A 23067-nucleotide genomic window follows, 5' to 3' on the forward strand; every position below is an offset into this window, starting at 1 on the left:
ATTCAGGTGAAGTATGAGGAGGCCTAATGCAGCCAAAGGCATGTCTTTTGGTCCAGATTTCATCAGTATTAAAGCTGATGTTTTGAGGTCTCATTTGTCTGTGTCCTATGTCTTTTTTCTACTGATTCCAAACTCAGATTGGCTGATAAAGAGGGGTTATTTACTGGTTTTCCCTAAATCCCAACCATCAAGTTTTTGTGTTGAAGTGTCTTACTGCTTCAGATATGCTGGAAATATTAAAATCTATGTATTTTCTAGTTTGGGTTTATTTTTTCTTTCTGTGACACATTTTGTCAGTATATATTGAGAAAACGGAATGGCAATGATAATCCATCTTTCCCCCATTAAATTCATTCTCCACCCTAATCAACACTACGTTCACAAACACAACTATCTACACATACACAGAAACACAAACACACCCTCTTCCGTTCTCTCCACTAATTAGTGCCCACTCTTTTTAGCAAAAAGAAACTGAGAAAATCTCTTGCACCAGTTAAGTAACAGCACCAGTTGAGAACCAGCAGTTCAATGTTTCTATATTGCTGAAACATAAGAGGCACATCAAGAAATCACTGATGTGGGGATTAGAAGAGAAAGAAAAAAAGGCCCTAGCTTTCTCTCTTAGTGGCTTTTATAATAAAGGTTGACGAATGAATAACTCTTGCTTGTTAATACCTGTTAATACTTGCATCACATATCTGTGTCTATTTTCTTTTTTCCAAGATTTCTTTTACCACACAAAAAGAGTTACGTGATATAAGAGTCAAACCACTTGCCTACTATACCTTATAAAAGGACAAAGCTAACAAAAGGGGGCAAAATTTATTTACACCATGGAAATTCTCTGCTCGTGATTTCTAAAGGAGCAGAATCTCCAATGCTTGGTCCTTAACAACTAGCAAACCCACTTATAAACTGAGACAAAGCCAAATTCCATAGTTTCTCAAACTGGAATTTGACACTACAGAAAAGTGTGGCTGCCTAATTCTGAATCTTCTTACTGCCAACAATGTCAGCTTTAGCCAAAAATAGAGAAAATTCCTTGTTTTCGCCTAACGTTTACATCTGTATGACTATTTTAACTTTTTAGAGTCCTTAGATAAATTCTAATCATCACTTAAAGGGAGTTGTACATTAAAAGGGGGTTAAAATATTTTTACCGACAGGGAAAAAAACTAAACTTCAATCAAAATAGTAAAATCAATTCAAAAAATTACAAATCATGACCTTATCTTCAAACTGTCTCAGGAGAAGTTGGATTGCTGAAAACACATCAACTTCCCGGACTTTGTACTTTAAGCTCCCCAAAGTATAATAGAAGGCCAAAAAGAAAACATTATCTAGTGATCATGGAATGTCACAGTTGACTACATAATTAATTCAAAGAAGCACTGTCTCTTTAAAACCCAGTACTTTGGCTACCCTTGAGTATTTTGGATTAAAGATCGGGCATGAAGATTACTTACATTCTTTCCAAACCTCAATCATTTTTCAGTTGAAAAAGACTTTCAGCTGACTATACACACAAAAAAGTAATTTTTTTGCCAGATAACTTTTTTTTAATTTCAAGAATTTTCTTTTGCAGGTTGTTTCTGGATCCTGTCTTTGTCATTATTACAAATCCTAATTTTTTTTTTTTCAAATAGTGAATTTTTACTTAATACATACTGCTTAACTAACCTATTTTCATAGATCAGAACTATCAAAAAAGGACAGAACTCAGTATCATTTACTCACTCAGTATCATTGTCAAAAAACAGAATTTCAAGGCTGAAAATAAAGGTTTTATATATACATGTATATAAATAAAATCAATATACATATTGATATTTTTTAAAAGTATTTTAGAGCTACCAGGGACCTGAGGGAGCAGCCAGGTCAACGGTTCTTCATCAAGAATCAATGAACCTACATGAATGGGCTAGAGGGTCCATAAGCATCCTCAAACTATATGCACAATTTGAAGAAAACAGTGTGCTTATGAACAATTTTCTTGGGCAGCTGTCCAGCGCTTTCATCAACTTCTCCAAGAATTCAATGTGCCACCCCACCACCCCCAAGAAAGGTTCATGAGCCACTTCCCAAGGTCACATCACTAACAAGTATTCGAGCCACGTCTCTTGCACAGTTCCTTTTCTTTCTAATCACACTTATCTCTTTCATGTCCTCCAGAGAACAAGCAAGATGTAAGAGGTTCATAACGATCCGTTTTCTTACATCCTACACATTGCCAAAAGGCCTCTTGACATTCATTTAAACAGTTCAAAAATATAAATTATTTTCTTCTTCCTCCTGTGTTCGTATCAGCAAGTCACCTTATGGTATGTCTTACGTGTATTTATTATCGTAAGTTTCAGGCAATATCTTACTGATAGAGTTATTTTATTCTTTTGTGGCAGGGAGATAACAAAATTGAATATAATTAGGGAGAAAAGAAAAAAACTTATAGTCTCACTTTTGTACTGGATACTAATTACACACAATGTATCGAATGCTTCATAAAGAGAACCTCCATTGCTTTAAGCCCAATGTAGTATCTAAGACATTCCGAGGAAGATAGAAACCCCCAGAGGAAGAAAAAAGGAAGGGCATATGAAAGAACTTTTAGGAGAAAAACAAACAGTAAAAAGGAACATCAGCAAAATATGAGCAAAATACTCCAGTCACCAGGACATAAGCTATCTTTTAACCCTAAGAAGAAGTTGGGAAAGAAAGGCAAGATAATGACTGATGATGATGAATAAAACCAAACATGTGAATACTTTTCTATTTATGCCTCTTCTATAAATAAAACAGAAACTATGTTAGTGTTTTTGTTTACAATAAAATAGCTTCACATATATTTAATCTTCAGAATAGGTACACGAATAATAAAAATGTTCTGATTGTGGTAATAGTCGCACAACTCTGAATATACTAAAAACCACTGAACTGTACACTTTAAATGAATAAGTTGTATGGTATGTGAATTGTATCTCAATAAATCTGTTATTTTTTTAAGTGAAAAAAATCAACAGTGACACTATGTGGAAAGAAAAACAACAAAACCAAATGAGGTTTATCCCAGAAATGCAAGGCTCATTCAATATTCAAAAGTTAATCTATGTAATTCACTTATATTAATATTCTAAATGAGAAAAACCACATGATCAAATTAATTGATGCTTGTGACAATATCATAAATCCATTCCTAATTTTTAAAAAAATACACAGAAAACTAGAAGTAGTACAAAAGTTCCTTAGCCTAGTTAAGGGCATCTACCAAAAAACCTACAGCTAATATCATACTTAATCATGAAAGACCAAATGTTTTGGCGACTGGAAACAAGGTAAGGATTTCTACTTTTACCACTCCCATTCAAAATCATACCAAAAGTCCTAGCCAGTGCAATAAGGCAAGAAAAATAAGTCTTACAAATTGGAAGGGAAAAATATTAAATTTTCCCTATTTGCAAACATTAAAATCTAAACAATCCCATAGAACCCACACAAAAAAGCTCCTAGAACTAATATGTAAGGTTTATTAACAGAGCTACTAGACATAAGGCAAACAAAAATCAATCATATTTCTATATACTAGCAATGAATAATTAAAAACTGAAATTAAAAAAAATATATTATTTACAATAGCTCTAACAAATACTAAACATTTAGATATAAATCTAACAAAACATAAGCAGATGTGTATGCTAAAAACTTTGTATATAAAAGACTGATGAAGGAAATTAAAAAAAGACCAAAATAACTTGAGAGACACACTATATTCAAGGACTGGAAGACTCAACAAAGTAAGAATGTCAATTCTCCCCAAGTTAATTAACAAGGATTATCTGCAGATACAGACAAGCTATTAATAATTCTAAAATTGGTATGGAAAGGCAAAATAGCCAAAACAATTTTGAAAATTTATTTAGATGTTATCACTGTATTAGACTGTGAGCTCTCTGTTACCATTATATCCCTAGTACTGTGCTCGGACACATGAATGTAAGGCTGCTAACTTGGTGGGGGGGAGGCTACAGAGAAAAAAATTCACTTTTGTCTTCAAACTTAGTTGTCTTAGAATGAATTCTAGCTGCTATTACAAAATACCATATACTCGGTGGCTTATAAAGAATATGAATATATTTCTTACAGTCTGGAGGCTAGGAAGTCCAAAATCAAAGCAGTGGCAGATTCAGTGTCTGGTGAGAGCCCATTTCCTGGTTCATAGACCACCATCTTTTCACTGTGCCCTCACATGGCAGAAGGAGCCAGAGCACCCTCTGAGACCTCTTTTATAAGGGCACTAATCCCATTCCTGAGGGCTCCACCGTCATGATCTAAGCACCCGCCAAAGGCTCCACTTCCAAATACTACCACACTGGGGATTAGGTTTCAACATACAACTTTTGGGGCAACACATTCAGTCTACAGCATTAGTCTAATGAAGGAGTGCAGTCTGGTGAGCCATTACTTCTATGAAGCTCTCCCCTCTATAAGCCATTTCTTCTAGGAATCATTCTCTTCTGATACTTTTCACTTTGTACTTTATATGGTGATCTGAATGCTGCTTTATTAAATTATAAACGCACTGAGAACAGGATTTGTGTAACCTTCGCAATACCCTGCATATAAGGTATTTAAAACACTCATTAAATATTTTATTTTTTAAACACACACAATAAAAATTGGCTGTCTTTCTACTGGTGTACAGTTTTACAAGTTTTACCACACGTTTGGATTTGTGCAACCACCACCACAATCGAGGTATAGAACAGTTCTATCGCCCTCCAAAAAAACGCCATCATGTTATGTCTTGTAGTTATCCTCTCCCCTAACCCCTGTGAAGCACTGAAATGAGCCCGAAGAAGAACTTACAAGCCAGATTCAGTACCAGAGGAGTAAACCTTCCTTTCGCCATCTCATGCCCTGCTATTAGGTTGGTGCAAAAGTAATTGTGGTTTCTGCAATTATTTTTAACCTTTTAAACCGCAATTACTTTTGCACCAACCTAATACAATAGTCTCACATCATAGCACTTCAATTTATGTTTACAATGTGATCATCACTGGCTTTATTAGAAAAGTCTTATTCTAGCGCCTTCTTTTCCTGCTATATAGTCAGTGCTCAAATATGCTTGCTGAATGAACAAGAGAAGATTTAGACGTACAGAAGTTAGCAGGAAAGAATGACAGCTAACTCATTCTGCTTGAATAAACAACAACTACACACAGGAAAGAATAGAGCATTTCATTTCCTTCCCCAAATCCTCAACACTCCCTAATATCTATGGAAAAGTCTTAATTCCGTATCCTAGTATTAAAGGCTCGTCACAATTTGGACCCAAATTATATTTCCAACATCATTTCCTACTACTCTTTCTACAACTAGGAGAAAGATATGCAGCTTTAGCATCCTGCATCCCACTCCCCCTTCTCTGACAGTGCCTTTGCCCCAGCCCTACTGCAGCAATAGTCCCCAGTGGCCGTATTTGTACCTGATAGTACTGCCATCAGTGAGTGCTGATTAGACTGGAGTGCTGATGAAAAAGGGACAAATTCATACACAGGCTGAGACAATCAGATTTCCAGGGTTTTTAAATAGGAGACTTAAAGACTGAGTGAATCAAAGGATGGTAGATGTTTGAACTTTTGCAGGTGGAAACTTTATTGAACAACCAGGAGACAGTAGAGAGATGAGAAATAAAAAACAAGCATCTCCTGAAAGGCATAGAAACCTCTGTTCCAAGTTCTCTGTAGCCTGGGTATATTATTTTCTACCTTCAAAATGTCCACAAGATGCCCATTACATGCCCTACAATAAACCTTCCTTCATTTAAGGTAGCTGAAGCGGGCTTCTTTTCCTTATTACTAACGTAAACCCTAACATATAAGCCAAACTACTCTTTTTCACACATTCTGGACTTTCCTGCCTCTATTCTCTGGATAGCTACATACACATTATATTTCCCCTATTAAAGTAAAAACTAAGTTAGTTATACATACTTAAGACTGTAACACACCAAATTTAAAAGGTTTCTACTTTTGTCCATCAAATGATACTCTCCAGAAGGTATAAAGACAAACCATAGAATAGCAGAAAATACTTCCAAATTACGTATCTGATAAAGGTGTAGTATCTGGAATATATGAAAAACTCATATAATTCAACAACAAAAATACAAACAGCCCAATTAAAAATGGGCAAAGGACTTGAATAAACATTTCTCCAAAGACATAGAAATGGCCAACAAGCAGATGAAAAGATGCTCAACATCATCAGTCATTAGGGAAATTAAAATCAAAATCACAGTGAAATACTACTTCATGCTTACTAGGATGGCTGTAACTTAAAAAAGAATAAGTGTTGGAGAGGATGTGGAGAGAAACTGCAACCCTCAAAAAATTCCTGGTGGGAATATAAAATAGTGCAGTTGCTGTGGAAAATAGTTGGTGATTCCTCAATAAGTTAAACATAGAATTATATGATTCAACAATGTTACTCTTAGGCCTCATACCCAAAAGAACTGAAAAGAGGTGGTCAAATACAAACTTGTTCATGAATGTTCATGGCAAACTATTCATAACAACCAAAAGATAGAAAACAACCCAAATGTCTATCAACAGATTAGCAGATAAACAAAACTTACAATGGAAAATTATTCAGCCATCAAAAGTAATGAAGTACTACATACAACATGAATGAACTCTGAAAGCATTAAGTGAAAGAAGCTAGACACAAAAGGCCATATATTATATGATTTCACTGATATGAAATATCCAGAATAGACAAATCCATAGAGACAGGACACAGATTAGTTGCTAGGGGCTTGAGGAAGCTGAGGGAAGGGAAGTGACTGCTAACGGTATGGAGTTTCCTTTTTGTAGTGATGAAATGTTTTGGAACTAGACAGTAATAATGAGCATACAACACTGTGAATGTATTAAATGTTATTAACAGTAAATGTTATGTATGTATTTTACCGTAATAAAAAATTTTTGACAGGTTTCTAAAACTGACATTCCAAAGATCAATTTTAAAATATAGTCACCAGTTTAATTAACAGAGTAAACTCATGTCTTTCAGTAGGATTAAGTACGCCAAACCAAAAGCCATAGCTAAACCACACACATTTATAAAATAAGAACTATTTCAAGTAAATCCAATTTTTTTCTGGCTCTGTTTGGTATTAAATATATTAAATACAAAACTGAATTCCACTGGCTAAGGCTTTTTAAACAAAATACAAAAATGATTGCTCATATCAAAAGCTGCTTATTCTATATGAGCTGTTTTTAAGTTTTATCAAATGTAAAATACAGGTTAACATATAGAATTTATTAAAAATCTCAGTGATGGTAAACATGCACATATTTCATTTAGTATGGACTCATAAGAATGAATTAAATGACAGTATGTTTGCTATTAATAAAAGATCAAAGTATAAAAATAGAATGCAAGAAAAAGCTAGACACATCTAGTTCAACCGAAATTGATAGTAATTTGTTTTGCTACTTAGAAAAGACTAAAGAAAATATTTACTTCACAAATGGAAAAGTATAAAGGGTACTTACTTCAAAACTAGCAACAGCATCAAGGCAATACTTATAATACAAAGTCCAATACTTCTTTTACATTTACCATTGTCAGCTACTGATATTGTACTATGGATTTTACCACAATCTATATGTTAGTCCTTTAAATATGGACTATTTTGCAAACACACCGGAAACAAAAGAGTTTTAGGCTTTACCAAAATTAAATTGATTTAGCTAGGTCCACCTAAAGATGACCAAATTTAAGGGTGCCAGACCCAAGTCTCTGACTTTATTTATTCCTCTAAAAGAGTACCAGAGGTGAAATCATTTATGCCTGTTTGCACAAACTTCAACTATTTACATAATATGTCTATTTGCCTGGGATGAATCTATTACACCTAGGATATTTGGGTACTTATTACAGTTTATATACAACTGAACTTGCTTAGTTGGCTTCCTAATGAATTTCAGCTATGGTCCCCCTCTAAGGTTCAATTCTTCAGTCTGTCTTACATTGGCCCAACTGATTTCTCCCGCACAGAAACACCCCTCAAAGACAGGTACCAAACATACTTTGAGAAATGATACTATTAAAGTAATAAATAGAGTGCTTCCCAGACCATTTCAAAGGTTCCAATCATTTGACTATATAAGTTTGGTACCTTTAAAAAAGGTTTTAATCCAATAAGTCTTTGTGTTCTTATATATTAGGCAATATATCTCAAGGCAGAGACAAAAAAGCAAACAAGACATATTCCCTATCTCTAGGAAGTCTGCATCTTAGTAGAAGAGACACATACACAACAATTTTGGAAGTCTCAATACTTTGTCTTTACCTCATTCAATCCTCAAAAATGGCTGATGGGTATATACTGCCACCATCCATTTTTATGAAGCAATGCATTAAGTTGATGCAAAAAAAATTGCGGTTTTTGCAATTTTTAAACCTTTCAAACTGCAATTACTTTTGCACCGACCATATATAGAACTTGTGCATTGGATGTAAAGACTTGATTTCACAACTTTACACTCTCAGGGTTCTTCCTAAAGTTGTTTCCTTTCTGATCTATGACAGTAAAACAAGTAGTCTAACAGTTATTCTGGCTCTTTTCTCCCTCAACAAATTCCTTACAAAACATGGTAAACATAATTTTTCACATGACTCTCTTTCATATCATCCTGCTTCCTTCAAAACAAAAACTGGATTTAAAGTTTATCTCCATTAAAGCTTCACAAAAAGTCTACTGATATAAGCATATGTCACTCAATTTATTAGCTCTCCCTCTGACAGGGTTGAATTTAATGTTACTTCAATCAATTATCTGGAGATCATATTTTAATAGAGACTGACAAGCTCCCATAAACTACCACAAGTGTATCCAAGCCCCAGTTTCTCAAGTTTCAAATCATGTGCGATACTTTTACAAGAGTCACTATTCTAAAATGCAATTCAAAGCATGTTGCCCATGTTTTAAAAACCCATCAAGGGTCCTATGCACTGCCACCCCTCATGGAATCAATTCAAATTGCTTAGTTCTGTCACACAAACTCCTTTATCATTTAGTCCCAACCTTTTTAACTCCGTGTTTGACACTCTACCTCACCTGCTCTAAGGAAAGTCAAACTAGTGAGCATCTGCAGTCCCCAAAGTGCTGTGCTGTTTTGGTACAAATTCTGCACATGCCGCTGTGCGCCTGCACTGTCCTCAGTCTCATTCCAACCTAAACCTTCATTAATACAAGACCGAGCCTCCATGTTTAATCTCCATAAAGAGTGCTCTAACTTCCCAGCCCAAAGTCAATCACTCCACAGAGCTACTAATACATCCTGGGAGCTTCTTTTATAACACTAATCAGGTAATACTGTAAGTATTGATTTACATGACTCCCCCATCTTAACTTTATTAATATTCCATTTATCTAATTTCCTTAGTGCTTCATTTAAATAATAAAGCTCAGTAGCATTTGTGAATGAATAAATGGTAAGAAAATTGTAAACTAATTAATAAGAACTGTATATGCTTAGCTAGGAGGGCCCCAAAACTAAAAATCGTTCCGTGACAAGCTTTAAATTTCTGAAAGGAAAATATGTAAAAGAACTAACTTGTCCTTTGTGGCTCTAAAAAGCAAATTAGGACCAGAAACATTACAAAGAGATACACTGTGCTTCGACATAAAGAACCTTCTAACAATTAATAACCTCAATAGGCTGCCTTGAGGAAACTGAGTTCTTCTCAGTGAAAGATTTCAAGCAGAGGCTAAACAACATCTATCAGGGGCCTAAAAACTCTGTAAGAATAAAAAACCCAGAAATTTAGCTCTAGGGTTGTTGTTACTTTGTTTTCTTTTGTTGACATTTTGCTCACGTCTAACCTAGAAATAGTTCCTGAACTGATGACAGAACCTAAGACAGAACCTATGGTAGAACCTATCTGCCAGCAGCATAGTTGAAATCCTACTCTCCACTAAGGTTGTCTTTTTTTCTACACAGTGTTACAGTGTTTCCTTCGAATGGACAACTGAACGAAAACTAAAATTATATTTTGGTGGTCTTATATAAAAGCAAAACAATCTTCATGCCTCATTAAAACATTAGCTAGTTATTATTTTACTCAAGAAAGTTGCATAGCGGTTACCCTCTAAAAATGTTCTTTTATGCAGTAGAATTCTCAGCTATTAGTATGCCCAAAACTGAAAGTTACTCAATGTCCTACTACTCTTGACTGTATTATGTGCTTCTGGGAGTATGTCACAAAGATGGACATCATCCTCTGATTATACGTCAATTGTTGTGCCAGTTATATTATATAATAATTAGCTATCAAAAGTTTTATTAGTCTCTAGATAATAAATTTGGGTGCTCAAGACCCAATTCTGAATCGTAACAAATCCTTTATTTTATAAACAACACCCAAGAATTATCAATATCTTTAATTCTAGGTAGTACCAATGAAGCTAAAAAGTCAGTCCAAAAGGGATGGGGTGAAGTGTCAAGGGCCATTTAAACAAAAAAAGCAACTTAAATTTTATCACTTTTCAAAAACACAGAAACTACTTACTCAGTTGAAACCTTTTACTGATTTAAAACTTCAATAACTTATTTCAGAACTTTAATTTCCACACAGTATATCTTCCTGGTAATGAACAATTTTCTTCTCAGGGGTGAGAGAGATTTTAATTCTGTTTACTAGATTTACCACGTGCTTGTAGGAGAAATTCTCCTCTTAGCATTGGAACTCAAGTAAGAATACATTGTGTAAAACCATGTTGCATTTATTTTACCTTTTGATACATGTACTTTTAAATACTAATAACCTAAACTTTTAAGGCCTAAATTAAAGCTTATACATACAACCTGTCATTAAAAAATATTTCATTTGCACAATATAGCCTGTTAAGAGGCCATGAGGGGATGGAAACATTAGGGAAGAGGGAGAGGCACAGCAGATACCCTTTAAGGAAAGAAGTTGCCAGAAACATCCACAAAGGCATTGAAGTAAGCAGAGTAGGCAAATAAATATGGAGATAATCTGTGGTAATACTCTAAAGCGCACAGACCAAAGTACAGAGCTAACTTCCAGCTAACAATTATTCTCTCCAGCAATTTTTCTCTGTACAAACCTCTTCAAAATCTTTCTCTAAGTTTCTCCTGTCTCTAACCATACCTCCACACACCCTGCGATTTTATCTTCTTTCTTACCACCTTAACTGGAATAGAATGGAAACAAAGTATACATATTTAGTTGTATTTTATATTCCCAGTCCTACTTTTCAAAAGCAGATAATATGAGCATTTTCTGTTTTTCTAAAAAAAATTGAACTGTTGTAGTCAATAACTTTTCCTTGGGACAACAGAAAAGTATTTCCCCTACTTGATTAGAAAATGATCACAAACAATCTAGATCAGGGGTGTCCAAACTTTTTTCAAAGGTTTTCACCAAGGGCCATATGGAGTAAAATACACAAACAGCTAGGCCACTCACCCGAGGTAAAGTTCGTATTGCCTCACCTGGTTTATTTAAGTAAACTAAATATATTTTTGGAATTTGCTGCGGGCCAATTAAAAATGGATTGTGAACCGCAGTTGGCCCGCAGGCCGCAGTTTGGACATCCCTGGTCTAGATGAAAACCAGATTTGGAAATTCTAAATAATGCTCAATGTGTGATGGTAGTTGTACATTACAGTACTTGGGAAAATATGAGAAGATAGCACATAATTTGATTTCAAAACTATCATGTGCAGTTCCAAACTTAAAATGTTTTAATGTGTATGGGGTTAGAGAAAGGCAGATGGAAATATTTTTAACCAAGGAGTATATCCCAAAATAAAATTCAAATTAAAAGAAATATCAACAAACAAAATTCAAAGGTAAATTAAACACATTACCAAGTTCACTGTCAAACTAGCTTTAAGTAGGAGCATAACTGCTAGCTTAGTTTCCTAAGGGAAACTTCTCTTACTTGCAGGAAAGAGCCTGCTGAAAACCCAGACAGTCACATGGGTTTCCAACCCCTCTTTCTTTTTTCTGGCCACAGAAATAAGTACAAGAAAAGCTGAAGCAGCAAATTCAGTAGAGAAATAGCCATGTGTAACGCGTAGAATTTTTTCTTAAAGGCATGGAAAAGAATTACAGCTAACAGCAGAAGGAAGGAAAATTAACACCCTTTTTGATAAGTCATAAATAAAGACAGGTAAAGTTATGACTCCATGTTAAAGAGACCTGAGTAAGGTTTTGTGAGCTAAAGCTTTTCACAGAACAGGCAAGCAGAGCTATCTAAACAGCATAAAATGAAAGAAAAAGACCCTTCCCACCAATAAAAAAGAAAGCTAAGATTAATTAGGCAGAGATAATTTCTCAACGAGTAAAGGTCAGCAAAATACTTCTACATTTGTATTTGTATCTGTTCTTTATTGTACCTCTATTTGTACTTATCAATTACGTAAGTTGACCCAAGTACATAAATATGACCCAATTTTAAATAAAGCAATCTGAGCTATAAATGTAACTTCTTTCAGTTATTATCTGAGGAGATCTTCCTATTAACAATTACTTCAGTAATTATAGTCTGGGAACTACCTGCCTGCATCAGAATCACGTGGGAGTACATACTTGATAAACATTTGGGTTCCTGCTGGGCCCCATTCAAGATTCACTGAATCAAAAGTGTGTGTGGTGGGGGTGGGGGGACCTCCAAGAATCTGCATTCCTAACACCACCAACACAATCACCCCCACCCCGTAATTTTAAATACTAAGTTTAGGAATTACTGTAGTAGGGTCCAAGCAACTATCAACCAAAACTACCTGGGGACAACTCTTAGGGACAACAGAATTCTGAGGAAAAAATACACAGCTTCAAAAAAGACTGACTTTCCCTTTCTGAATAATACACTTAGAGACGGGTAACAGATGTATCACCTCAAAATCCCCAAATGTTTCCACTCTTCCCCAAAGCTTTCCTGTCACAACATTCTAAGTATGAAATGTATGAGGAAGCCAAATTAAACATTTCATGAACTTAAACTTAAAAATTGGCTTTGCCTGTCTATAAGAGTTCCTTAAAACAATAAAAGATAGAAATATTTTAATCTTCCTCAACATTCTCTCCTTTCAGTTCCTTCTCAGATTTGTTTTAGTCAAAGCTTCAAGACTTCTGGATATTTTATATCACTATACCAGAGTCCATTTTTAACACCTATCCAATCCCAAACACAAATTATGTTTAAAAATCTACTACACTATTTGTGTAATGTTTCTTCAGATAGTACACAAAAAAACATTCCAGTCTCATTCTTTCTTTAAATCAATGGATTTCAGTGATGGGGATGGGGAAGAGACTGTTGGTGGCTTTGCTGTAGTTTAAATAATAACATTTGAATCCTCACTATATGCCACATAATAAATACAAAGCACTTAGAATACTATCTCATTTAACCCTCATGACAATCCCATAAGGTAGGTATCACTATTATTCCCATTTTATAGATGAGTTGATTAAGGTCCAGAGAGGTTAAGTAACTTGTCCATAATTACACAGCTAGTAAGCTAATTCAAACCAAGGCACTCTAACTCCAGAACAAGGGTTTTTAACCACTACACTATCCTGCAGTTTGAAGATGCCACTTGCCCAAAGCAAGTCCCCTGAATCCAACTAGGTAGGGATTGTGATGCTGCAGAATTTTATTGTTTTTAATGTGCTTTTAGGAGATTTTGAAGTATAACACAGGCTAGGAACTCTTGTACTAAGCTATTAGTTCGCCAAAATGGAGCATGGGCAACCTTTGAGAAATAACTCATGGTCTGAAAGCTAAGGTCTCAAATTCTAGTTCATTAACTAGAATTTACTTATTATCCTATTTTCTCCTCTCTCTCTCTCTCTCTCTCTCTCTCTCTCTCTCTCTCTCTCTCTCTCTCTCTCCCCCTCCCTCTCCTTTCCTCTCTCCCCCCACCTCTCTCCCCTACTCCAAAGAAAGTATAAGAAAAAAAAAGATCTAGAATTTGCTAAAGAAAAAAATTAGAACTGGTTTGTACCGTCTACATGTGATAAACTACACAAAGATCACTGACGTTTTAGTATGATTACTCTGAAGCAGAATTAGACCTTTACTGAAAGAAATGTTCACGATAGAATTTAGAGTTGAGGGGAGTATTTCTATCCTGGCAACCTTCTCCTTTTACATAGGTGAAAAAACATCCTGGTTTTTTAAGCATGCTCTTTAATTCAGTGCACATCTGTAAAATTTAGCCAGCAAATATTTAAAGTCTACAACAGTGTGTGCAAGAGAATCATGTATTATAATATCAAAGTACATTGGCGCTGGGAGGGACTCTGAATCTCCTAATTTCACAGATGAGGAAAATGAAGTCTATGAATTTTAGTGATTTGCCCAAGGCCACACAATTATTTAATGGCAGAAGAAGCTATCCAAGACAAAAGCTAAGTTTCTTATTTCTCAAGCCAACAATATTTTCACTATACCAAAATCTACGTTTTTATTTGTAAACTTTTTATACCTCATAGATATTAGCTTTAAACACTAGGAATCAGATCTATAGTCTAGTGCTGATTTTTGTATTAATTAACTATCTAACTCTGGGCAAATACTGTAAAATAAAAATAAATCCTACCCTTCCTAGGTAGGAACATTCCAAAAATCAAAAGAGAAAACTTACAAAGGTAATACATATGAAAATAATTTTGGAAAAATGACATTATGCAGAATTAAGACATACTTTCATATTTTTTTCTGGAGGCAAATAGGTACTGGTTGTTAAATATTGTAAATATTGCCCCAAATAGTCTCAACTGAAAACCTTTGAAAACCATTAGGTCCCCCGAAGAACAACTTATTACCATGTCTAACTCATTTTCAATATTTAATTAATAATACCTTACTAGGTGATGTCTAGCAAATAAAAAGCAGCAGTGTCAGTTTTCCATAGGGTATTAAACAATGAATAAAGTGATCCCTGAGCTTCCTTCTACTTTAAACATTTCTGATTTTACAGTAAAACACAATTGTTCCTCAAATAAAAACATTTTAGTCAATAACTCTATGCCAAATAAAGTGTGAAATTTCATTAATAGTCATGTACAGTAGGTCCTCGAATAACATTTCCTCCAATAACATCTCATTTAACATCATTTTGTTACAAAATTGTTGAGATGCTTGTTTACATCAATTAGCATGTGGTAAAATTGGTTACATTATACATTGTTGTCACTTAAAGTTACACAACCTATTGACAATGTCAAGTGACAACTTATTGTACAAATGCTGCGTTTTAAGTTGTGACAAACGTACCACAGTAATGTGATGCTGACAGTAGAAGAACGGGGTGAGCGGTATGCGAGAAAACTCTGTACTATCTGTGCAACTGTTTTGCAAACCTAAAACTATTCGCTAAAAAAAGTATTTAAAAAAAGAAAAAGTAAATCTCTATGCCCATTTCAAATCATTCAGAAAATTTCTACCAAACAAGTAACGCCAAGTTAATATGAGTTAATAATCTGCTTTGCTTACTGGAGTGTAGTGTTAAATATTAATTTAGTTTAGCATTTCAAAATAATATGTTTGAGCATTTAAAATTACCTTAGTCCCACAAAAATAGGAATTTCCCAATACTGTTCTATCTAATTTATATTCACATTATCACATCTCAAACTGTCTACCTTAAAACCACAACCGAATTTCTAAGGTAAAGTCCTTGAACCAATGCTGGACTTCAATGGTTTAGTGTAGATCCCTACAGTGTTTTGTAGTTGGTTATTTTTTGTTTTTTGTGTTGTTTTTTTTAAGAAAATACTGGGAAACAATACTAGATCTTGCTGGGGGCGGAAGGAGGTCAAACACAGGGAAAAGATACAAAAGGCTCTTGCACCTTTAGTTCCCCAAACTAATATTATAATGCGTAGTTTCACAAATACTCTAAAAATCTACATAGACTATTATTGCTATTCTAGAGCAATTAATTACACATTCTTTTCAGCTTCTCTAAAATTTTAAACATTTTAATTATATTAAGTGATGTCCAAAGGAGTTTGTTCTATTAGTGATATAGAAATGAATACTTTTGCATTTATTTTTATAATCTCTTATAGTAACAAAATTTGTGTTTTTTTAATTTAACATTTAGATCAAGATATTTCTTCATTCTCCTTACACCATACCTATATATAAAAACTACATATTTGGGGGAACTATAAAAATCTTTTTAAAACTTACCAAGTTTTGCCTTTACTTAATCAAGATGTTGATGAAGGAGTTTTTAAAAAAACCAACTGGTTGTGAAACCAGTTTTTACTTTAGTCAGCTGGGAGGAATACGCACTATAGAACAAATAAAGAAGCCCTATCTAACAGAGGTCTATGAAGGTTCAATCAGGTGAATTACAATTTTGCCATAGTGTAAATTATAGTGGAAAAAAAGATGTGGTTGATTTTGCTTCTGAGAACCTTAAGAAAAATTGTAACTGTAGGAATTCTAAATTCTCAATATCAGTTAACAAAATGAATATATATTGTTAACAATTTTCATATCGGGGAGAATGGAAACTACCTATATAAAAAGAAATCACTAACAGTTTTCAGTCTTCCCTATTCAGCCTAACTAATAAAAAGGGCTCTGTGAAAATAGTTTTTCCACAACATTTAGGAAGTTTCAGAAGTCAATAATTATAGGGAAAGCAACATGACTCTATATGTTCCAGAACCTATATATAAAGTCAATTTTCCTTTCAAATAGAAGGGGAAATACTTTCTTCCCTATCTTAGCTATGCCCTTTAATGCCACCAAATTTTTACAATTCATTATGAAGATTTTGTAAAAAATTATCAACCTTACCAGGGACAGATACTTGTGTGTTTCTAAATAACAGTAACTATGCCAGTGCATTCCAAACAAGCCTCAGAAGTAGTAAGTGACTTTAAAAAAAAAAATACATCTATGCATCTTTAAAAAATATATCTACCCAAAAATAAACCCTTCTATTTTGAAAACAATGAAGACATGCATTTGCTTGAAGGACCCATAAAAATGGTTTAAAGCTGTTTTGTTTTTTAAACAGAATAATAAACAGATCCTTGAGGAACAAGGCTAGCCTGGAAACACAAGAGATTGTTTTAAGTTTCATCTCTTCCTCATTGCTGAGTTGGTAACAGTGGGGATAGTAGTATCTACACAGCATTTCAAAACTTTGACAGACAGGAAAGAGCCAAGGATCTGAGGGAATGTGACTTCTAGGGCTCCTAGAGGCAAGTCACCACAACACAGAGATGCCCATGCAAAGCAAGCCCCCAACAGGGACAGAACTACAACTTACCTCATCTGAAATGAAGGAAAAGCAGATCACTAGAGCAGTCCTGGACCAATTCTTTTCTCTCCTACAAGATTTCTACCCTACTCAGTGAAGCTCTTGTCAATGATGTGTCTTAACTGAACCCAACTTTGCAGTCACAGACATATTGCTGTAAAATGTTTTTTAAGTTAAAACAAACATGGAGCTATTCTTTAGGAGTATTTGTTTCTGTTATAGATTTTTGCCCAGGGAAGGGAAAGAGAGGAAGTGGGAAGAAGAAGGGAAAGATGGAGGGTAATCAGGTTGGAGAGAAAAGAACCACAGGTGAACAGCAATTGTGATGGGATACAAACCTGGACTGAAAATGAGGAATCCTGGCTTATAATCCCAGCTCTACCATTAGCTAACTAAACTATCTTCTTCTGACAGTGAGTTACCACATCAAAAAATGAAGTGGGGGTAGAGCTTGCACCCAAGAACAAGAATTCGTCCTAGAACAAGATATCCCCAAAGGGAGCCCTCGCCCAGAGGTTCAGAGTTGAGAATGTGCACAGGAAGTAAAAAACCTCTTAGGTTGCGAGGAGGGGAAATTTCTGATTATTTTGCCTGAAGATAGAATAGTGTTTAAAATTACTAGGTACAGATTAATACCTAGAGAACAGTAAAGAGGAGGAATCCTTGCAAGTTGCCAATTCAACACAACCTAAGTGGGGTTCTTCATACCAGCGCTAGGCATTGTAGATTCAGAAATGAAGATCATAGTCTCTGGCGTTAAGATATTCAGAATCCAGTTAAGGTTTTGGCTAAATGCTAAGAGAAAAACTGTGCCTCTGTCAGACTCTGCCCTTTCCCACCAGTTATAGAAAAGAAGCAGTGACACCTAGAATCTTCACATTCAGATCTCAATTAAGAAAAATGTGGCTTAGTGAAATGAACTTCAGGGTGCCTAAGTTTTCTGACTTCAAACCCAGTGATTTGATACACATGATTAGTGTGGCCATATGAATGTCAACTAGCTATATTAATTAAAGTCCTATGAATCTACAAGTTAAAGAAAAATTTAAAAATTATATCAAAATTCCTGCCTACTATTAATATGAAAGCCTCTTGTGATAGCTTTGCCTTGTTATTATTCATAAATTGCAATGCAGCTATACGTGTGTGTGTGTGTGTGTATATATATATATATATATATATATATATATACATGTCATCACACTTAATCCCCACTAGCCTGCACTCCACCTTCAAGGCAGGGACCATTGTCCAAATCATCTCCATTCCCAATGGGTGGCACAGAGCAAGTACTCTGGGTATACAGGTTGAATTAGTGATCGCCAAAGCCCCTTCCAGGTCTAAAATTGCCTGACACCTGACATCAAAACATGACCAATAAACACCCAAAGGTCACACAAGGTCACAAATACATACATTTAACTCACCTTGAGAGCTTTAAAATATTGCCACTACAAATTTTAGGCACATTTTTGCAACTACTATAGGCACTCACTACTACTCCATGTAGCTTGTCCAATGAGTAATACAAAATTGGGATTTCCCAATCTTGATTTAAACAACTTTGTAATTTAATTTTAATTTTATACAAGCAGAAAAAACAAGCGTTAATAAAGTACAAAAAGGAATAAGAACTATTCATTGTAATCAGAAAACTGTGCCCGTGCGTCTACAATGCACACTAATTGTATAATCCTCTAAAACTTGAGCTGCAGAATTTATTTCTGTTGTCAAGATCTCTGAAAAAGGAACAAAAACACAGGAGAGAAAAATCTGAGAGGGTTTTACAAGTTGGGAATACTTTCCTATTTGCCTACACATTTTTTTTTTTTTTTTTCAAAAAACGTATGTCAAAATCTGACTCAAGGGAGATTGTTTTTGCTTTTCATTAATGTGCATTAAGGGGAGTATTTTCTGACTACCTATCTCTGACAAATCAACAAAGACCCGTTCTGAAATCTACAATGCCCATCATAATTTAATTTCAAGAACAGCAGGTCAAATGATATACACAATACAATAAAAAATTAAAAATTAGTTGCTGGAAAAAGTAGAGGCCTATCTAGCAGAAGTAGAGAAGAGGGATGTTCTAGATACACCGCTATAGTAACTTGGCTTTAAAGGCAGGGATCAAATTCTACACACCAAACTCCATATGAATAAACGCCATGACAGAAACGGTTAAACACTATGAAACACAACCTCTTCTGATGTCAAGAATTCCCAAACTACTTGAATGGATTTGGACTCCACGCAGACAGCTCTGCAAAATGACTTCCCTTTCTCTTTCACAACCACACCCCTACACACAGACGGCCATCCCCCTCCTCCCGCCCACCGTAATCCTTGTAGCACAATTATTTTTTCTTTAAATTGAGGACAGTGAAGGTTGTCTGCTTTTCCGGAAAAGGCAAAACTGTATACATAGATAGGGCACTACCACGCTGGCAGAACCTGAATACACAGAAACCAGGTGTGAACGGCAGGTACAGCCTCTAGCCCACAGGGGAACAGAAAGATTCGCTCCCCACAGAGCTCAAAACTTCTCCTACAGACAGCACAGTGCGGTCCCAGTTCCTCTTCCCCGGGTGACAAATCAAAGCTAAGTCCTGGCGCTAACGAGAGCAGGCGCAGAGGCGGCCTCCACGCCGCTCTCGGCCAGCCCCGGCCTCGGCCCGAACCCGCCCCAGCCCCGGCGCAGCCTGCGCTGTACCTGGCGAAGAAGTCGGCGAAGCCCCCGCTCCGTCGAGCCCGGGCCGAGGTCCCCGCGGGGCCCTGCTCCGCGGCGGACGAGGGCACCGGCGGCCCCGCCGTGGGCAGGTGGTCGCGGGCGCTGTGGCGGCGGCTCACCTCGAACGTGTTCCGAGAATTCAAGTGAACGTCGGAGAAACCGAGGCGCAGCTCAGCGCCCGCGCCCCCGCTAGTCCTCTCAGCCGAGGTGGCGGGGGACGCGCCCTCCTCGGGACCCCCAGCGCCGGGTCCCGGCTGCTCCAAGTCCTCGCTGCCGCTGCCCGCGCCCTCGGGCTCCTCGGCGTCCGCCGGCGCCAGGCAGCAGCTCCGCAGCGGGTCCTCAAGCGGTGCGGCCCAGTCCGACCTGCTGCCCGTGCCGTCCGCGCCCTCGTCTCCAGGCCCCTCCAGGCGGAGGCGGCGGTGGCGCGGCTCCCGGCCGCCCGCGCGGGCCAGCCCGTGAGTCTCCTCCAGGTCGCGACAGTCCGGGCCCGGCAGAAAGCCCGAGTCCCCGTTGGTCATGCCGCCGCAGCGCGGGACGCCGGCATCCGCCACCTCCGCGCCTCCGTGCTCGGAGCCCGCGTCCGGGGGGCAGGCGTCCGAGCGCAGGGCTGCCGAGGGCGGAGGGGCGCGGGGCTGGCCGGCGGCGAGCGGACGGTAGCACAGCCCTGGCTCCAGCTGTCCCCCGGCCGCCTCGAGGTAACGCCGAAGGAGCTGCTGAGGCGGCGTCTCGTCTTCCTCCTCTTCCTCCTCCTCCTCCTCCTCCTCCTCCGGCGGCTCCACAGCGCCGACGCCTCCGCCAAAGCCTCCCGTGGCCCGGATCATCTTCCCGTCCTGGCCCGCCGGCTCGGGCGCCGGCACAGGGGGCAACTTGGGGTTTCTTCTCGAGCAGGCTCCGGCATCCTCTGGACCAACCATCTGGGGCCGGGTCAGCGCCACTCGAGGAGGCGGCGGAAGACTTCCCGGCGCAGGCTCGACCCGGGAACAGCCTTGGGTGCTGCGGCCGCGGCGGCCACCGCCGCAACCTTCCCAGACCCACCCCTCCCACCCGGGGTTGGGGCAGTTGCGGGAGGGCGGGCACGCGCCTGGGCTTGCGCACGCGCAAAAGCTGGACCGGTCAAGGCCCGACCTGGAGATTCCGCGAACCATAGAGACAGCAGCTAGAGAGACCCGCTCCATAACCCGCTCCGGCGGCCAATCTGGGATCCGCCATCTGGATGGTGGAGGTTAGTTGGCCCACTCCGAGCATGACAGTTCTTAAAGAAGCACGGGTATGCCTCACTTAGCAAAAATTCACTTGACTTTAATTTATGGGAGTAGAATACAAGATGCTAGATGTACATCTTTACAGCTCTAACTGGTTGCCAGTCAACTTGACACTTTTACATCCACCTTCTCCATCGTCATTGCCACAATTTAGGACGTCAGCGTCTCATGTCAACGCCCTTCCTTCTCCACTTCATCTTCCACAATACTACTGAAATTTTCTTTCTTATGTAGCACCATGTTTCATCGCATCGCTCTTCTTAAAGATTTCCATTATCACTCAAGGAGGGAGAGGAAGTAGAGTTAGGCAGAGAGGGGCTGTTGAGATAATTCCAGCACCCAGTGATAATGGATTAAAATGGGGTGATAACCATTGAGTGGAAATGAAGTGTGTTTAACCAGAAATCAGCGCTTGCTTGGGCACTAAAATTGGAATGATACAAAGAAGATTAGCATGGCCCCTGCGCAAGGATGACATGCAAATTCGCGAGGCATTCCTTAGTTTTAAGGCTCATCAAGCATCTAAAAAGACAGCAATGGTTGCTGCTAAGACTCCCACCAAGGTGGCACTGAAGCAAAAGTTTGTGAATCCTGTGAAGGTTTCTGCTCCCCGAGTTGGTGAAAAACATTAATTTATCAGATTCTTAAATAAAGATTGATTATAACAAACCAAAAATAATAAAGTAAAAATCACAAGACGTGATAACAGGTTATAAGGAGTAATGATTGAAGAGGTAGGAACCAGCAATTACTACAAAATTCTTGAGACTAAAACTGATGCAGTTTGAAGAAATAGATTGGGATTGGAAAAACTTAGTCAATAGGGAAAATATATCTGGTAAAGTAAAAGACTGGGACTATCCAGTATATAGTTAGAGGTCTAAAACTTGGGTTTGGAGGTGCAGATTGAAAAGTCATCTGCATACTGCAACTAGGGGAGTCATGAGTGACATCGTCAAAGAAAAAAGAATAAAGATGGAAGTGGGGCAAAGACTCAAAAGTATCATTTCAGGATGCACAAAGTAGTTGTACTGCAGGAGATTAAAGTGGCACTAGTTGTGGATAAAATGAAGCAGCAAATATAGACCACTCATTTTAGAAGTATGTAAGTGAAAGAGAGGACAGAAATAGAATGGAGTTGTAATTAGAGGAAGTAGCATTATCAAGACTTTAACATTTTTTTCTTATAAACGTACATATACACAAGAATGAATATAACCTATATATGAGTGATAATATATATGTGAAAAAAGGGACATCCATGTACTTAGCACTCAATTTAAGAATCATAGAGTGTCTCTTATAGTGAGCATTTTTGAAGGCCCTAAGAAACAACTAAGTGGCATGGGCATAGTTAGCAATGAATTTATTGTTAAGATCTTTCAGAAGAAGAAATGACTTCCAGGACACAGGTGGAAAAGTTAATATAGGAACACAGAAAATATTTTCAAATCATATATCTGATAAGGGTCTAGTATCCAGAATATATAAAGAATTCATACGCTTCAACAAGAAGACAAACAACCTAATTGTAAAGTGAGTAAAAGACTTGAACAGACATTTCTTCAAAGAAGATATGCTAATAGCTGTTAATAAGCATACAAAATAATGCTCAACATCATTAGTCACTAGAGAAATGCAAATCAAAACCATAAGATAGCGTTCACACCTACTGGGATGTCTATAATCCAAAAAAGTGGAAAATAAGTGTTTCGGAGGATGCGGAGCAAGTAGAACC

General features: G+C 37.5%; 1 protein-coding gene and 1 pseudogene across 2 annotated transcripts in view; one reads left to right on the forward strand and one right to left on the reverse strand.

The window, feature by feature from the left end:
* TBC1D12 (TBC1 domain family member 12) overlaps positions 1–21242 on the reverse strand; it is an 83833-nt gene extending 62591 nt beyond the window's left edge. Inside the window, exon 1 of one of the 2 annotated variants that reach the window (XM_019739838.3) lies at positions 20050–21242. In XM_019739838.3, coding sequence (XP_019595397.3) covers positions 20050–21242 — 1193 coding nt within the window. The remainder of the gene's footprint in view (positions 1–20049) is intronic. The other variant, XM_088791944.1, reaches the window with a different exon arrangement.
* A 495-nt stretch (positions 21243–21737) lies between these two features.
* LOC141573024 (U6 spliceosomal RNA) lies at positions 21738–21835 on the forward strand (annotated as a pseudogene).
* Positions 21836–23067: the final 1232 nt, after the last annotated feature.

The sequence above is a fragment of the Rhinolophus sinicus genome, chromosome 15 (assembly GCF_057876585.1).
Source record: "Rhinolophus sinicus isolate RSI-liver-muscle chromosome 15, RSI-T2T, whole genome shotgun sequence".
Lineage (NCBI taxonomy): Eukaryota > Metazoa > Chordata > Mammalia > Chiroptera > Rhinolophidae > Rhinolophus > Rhinolophus sinicus.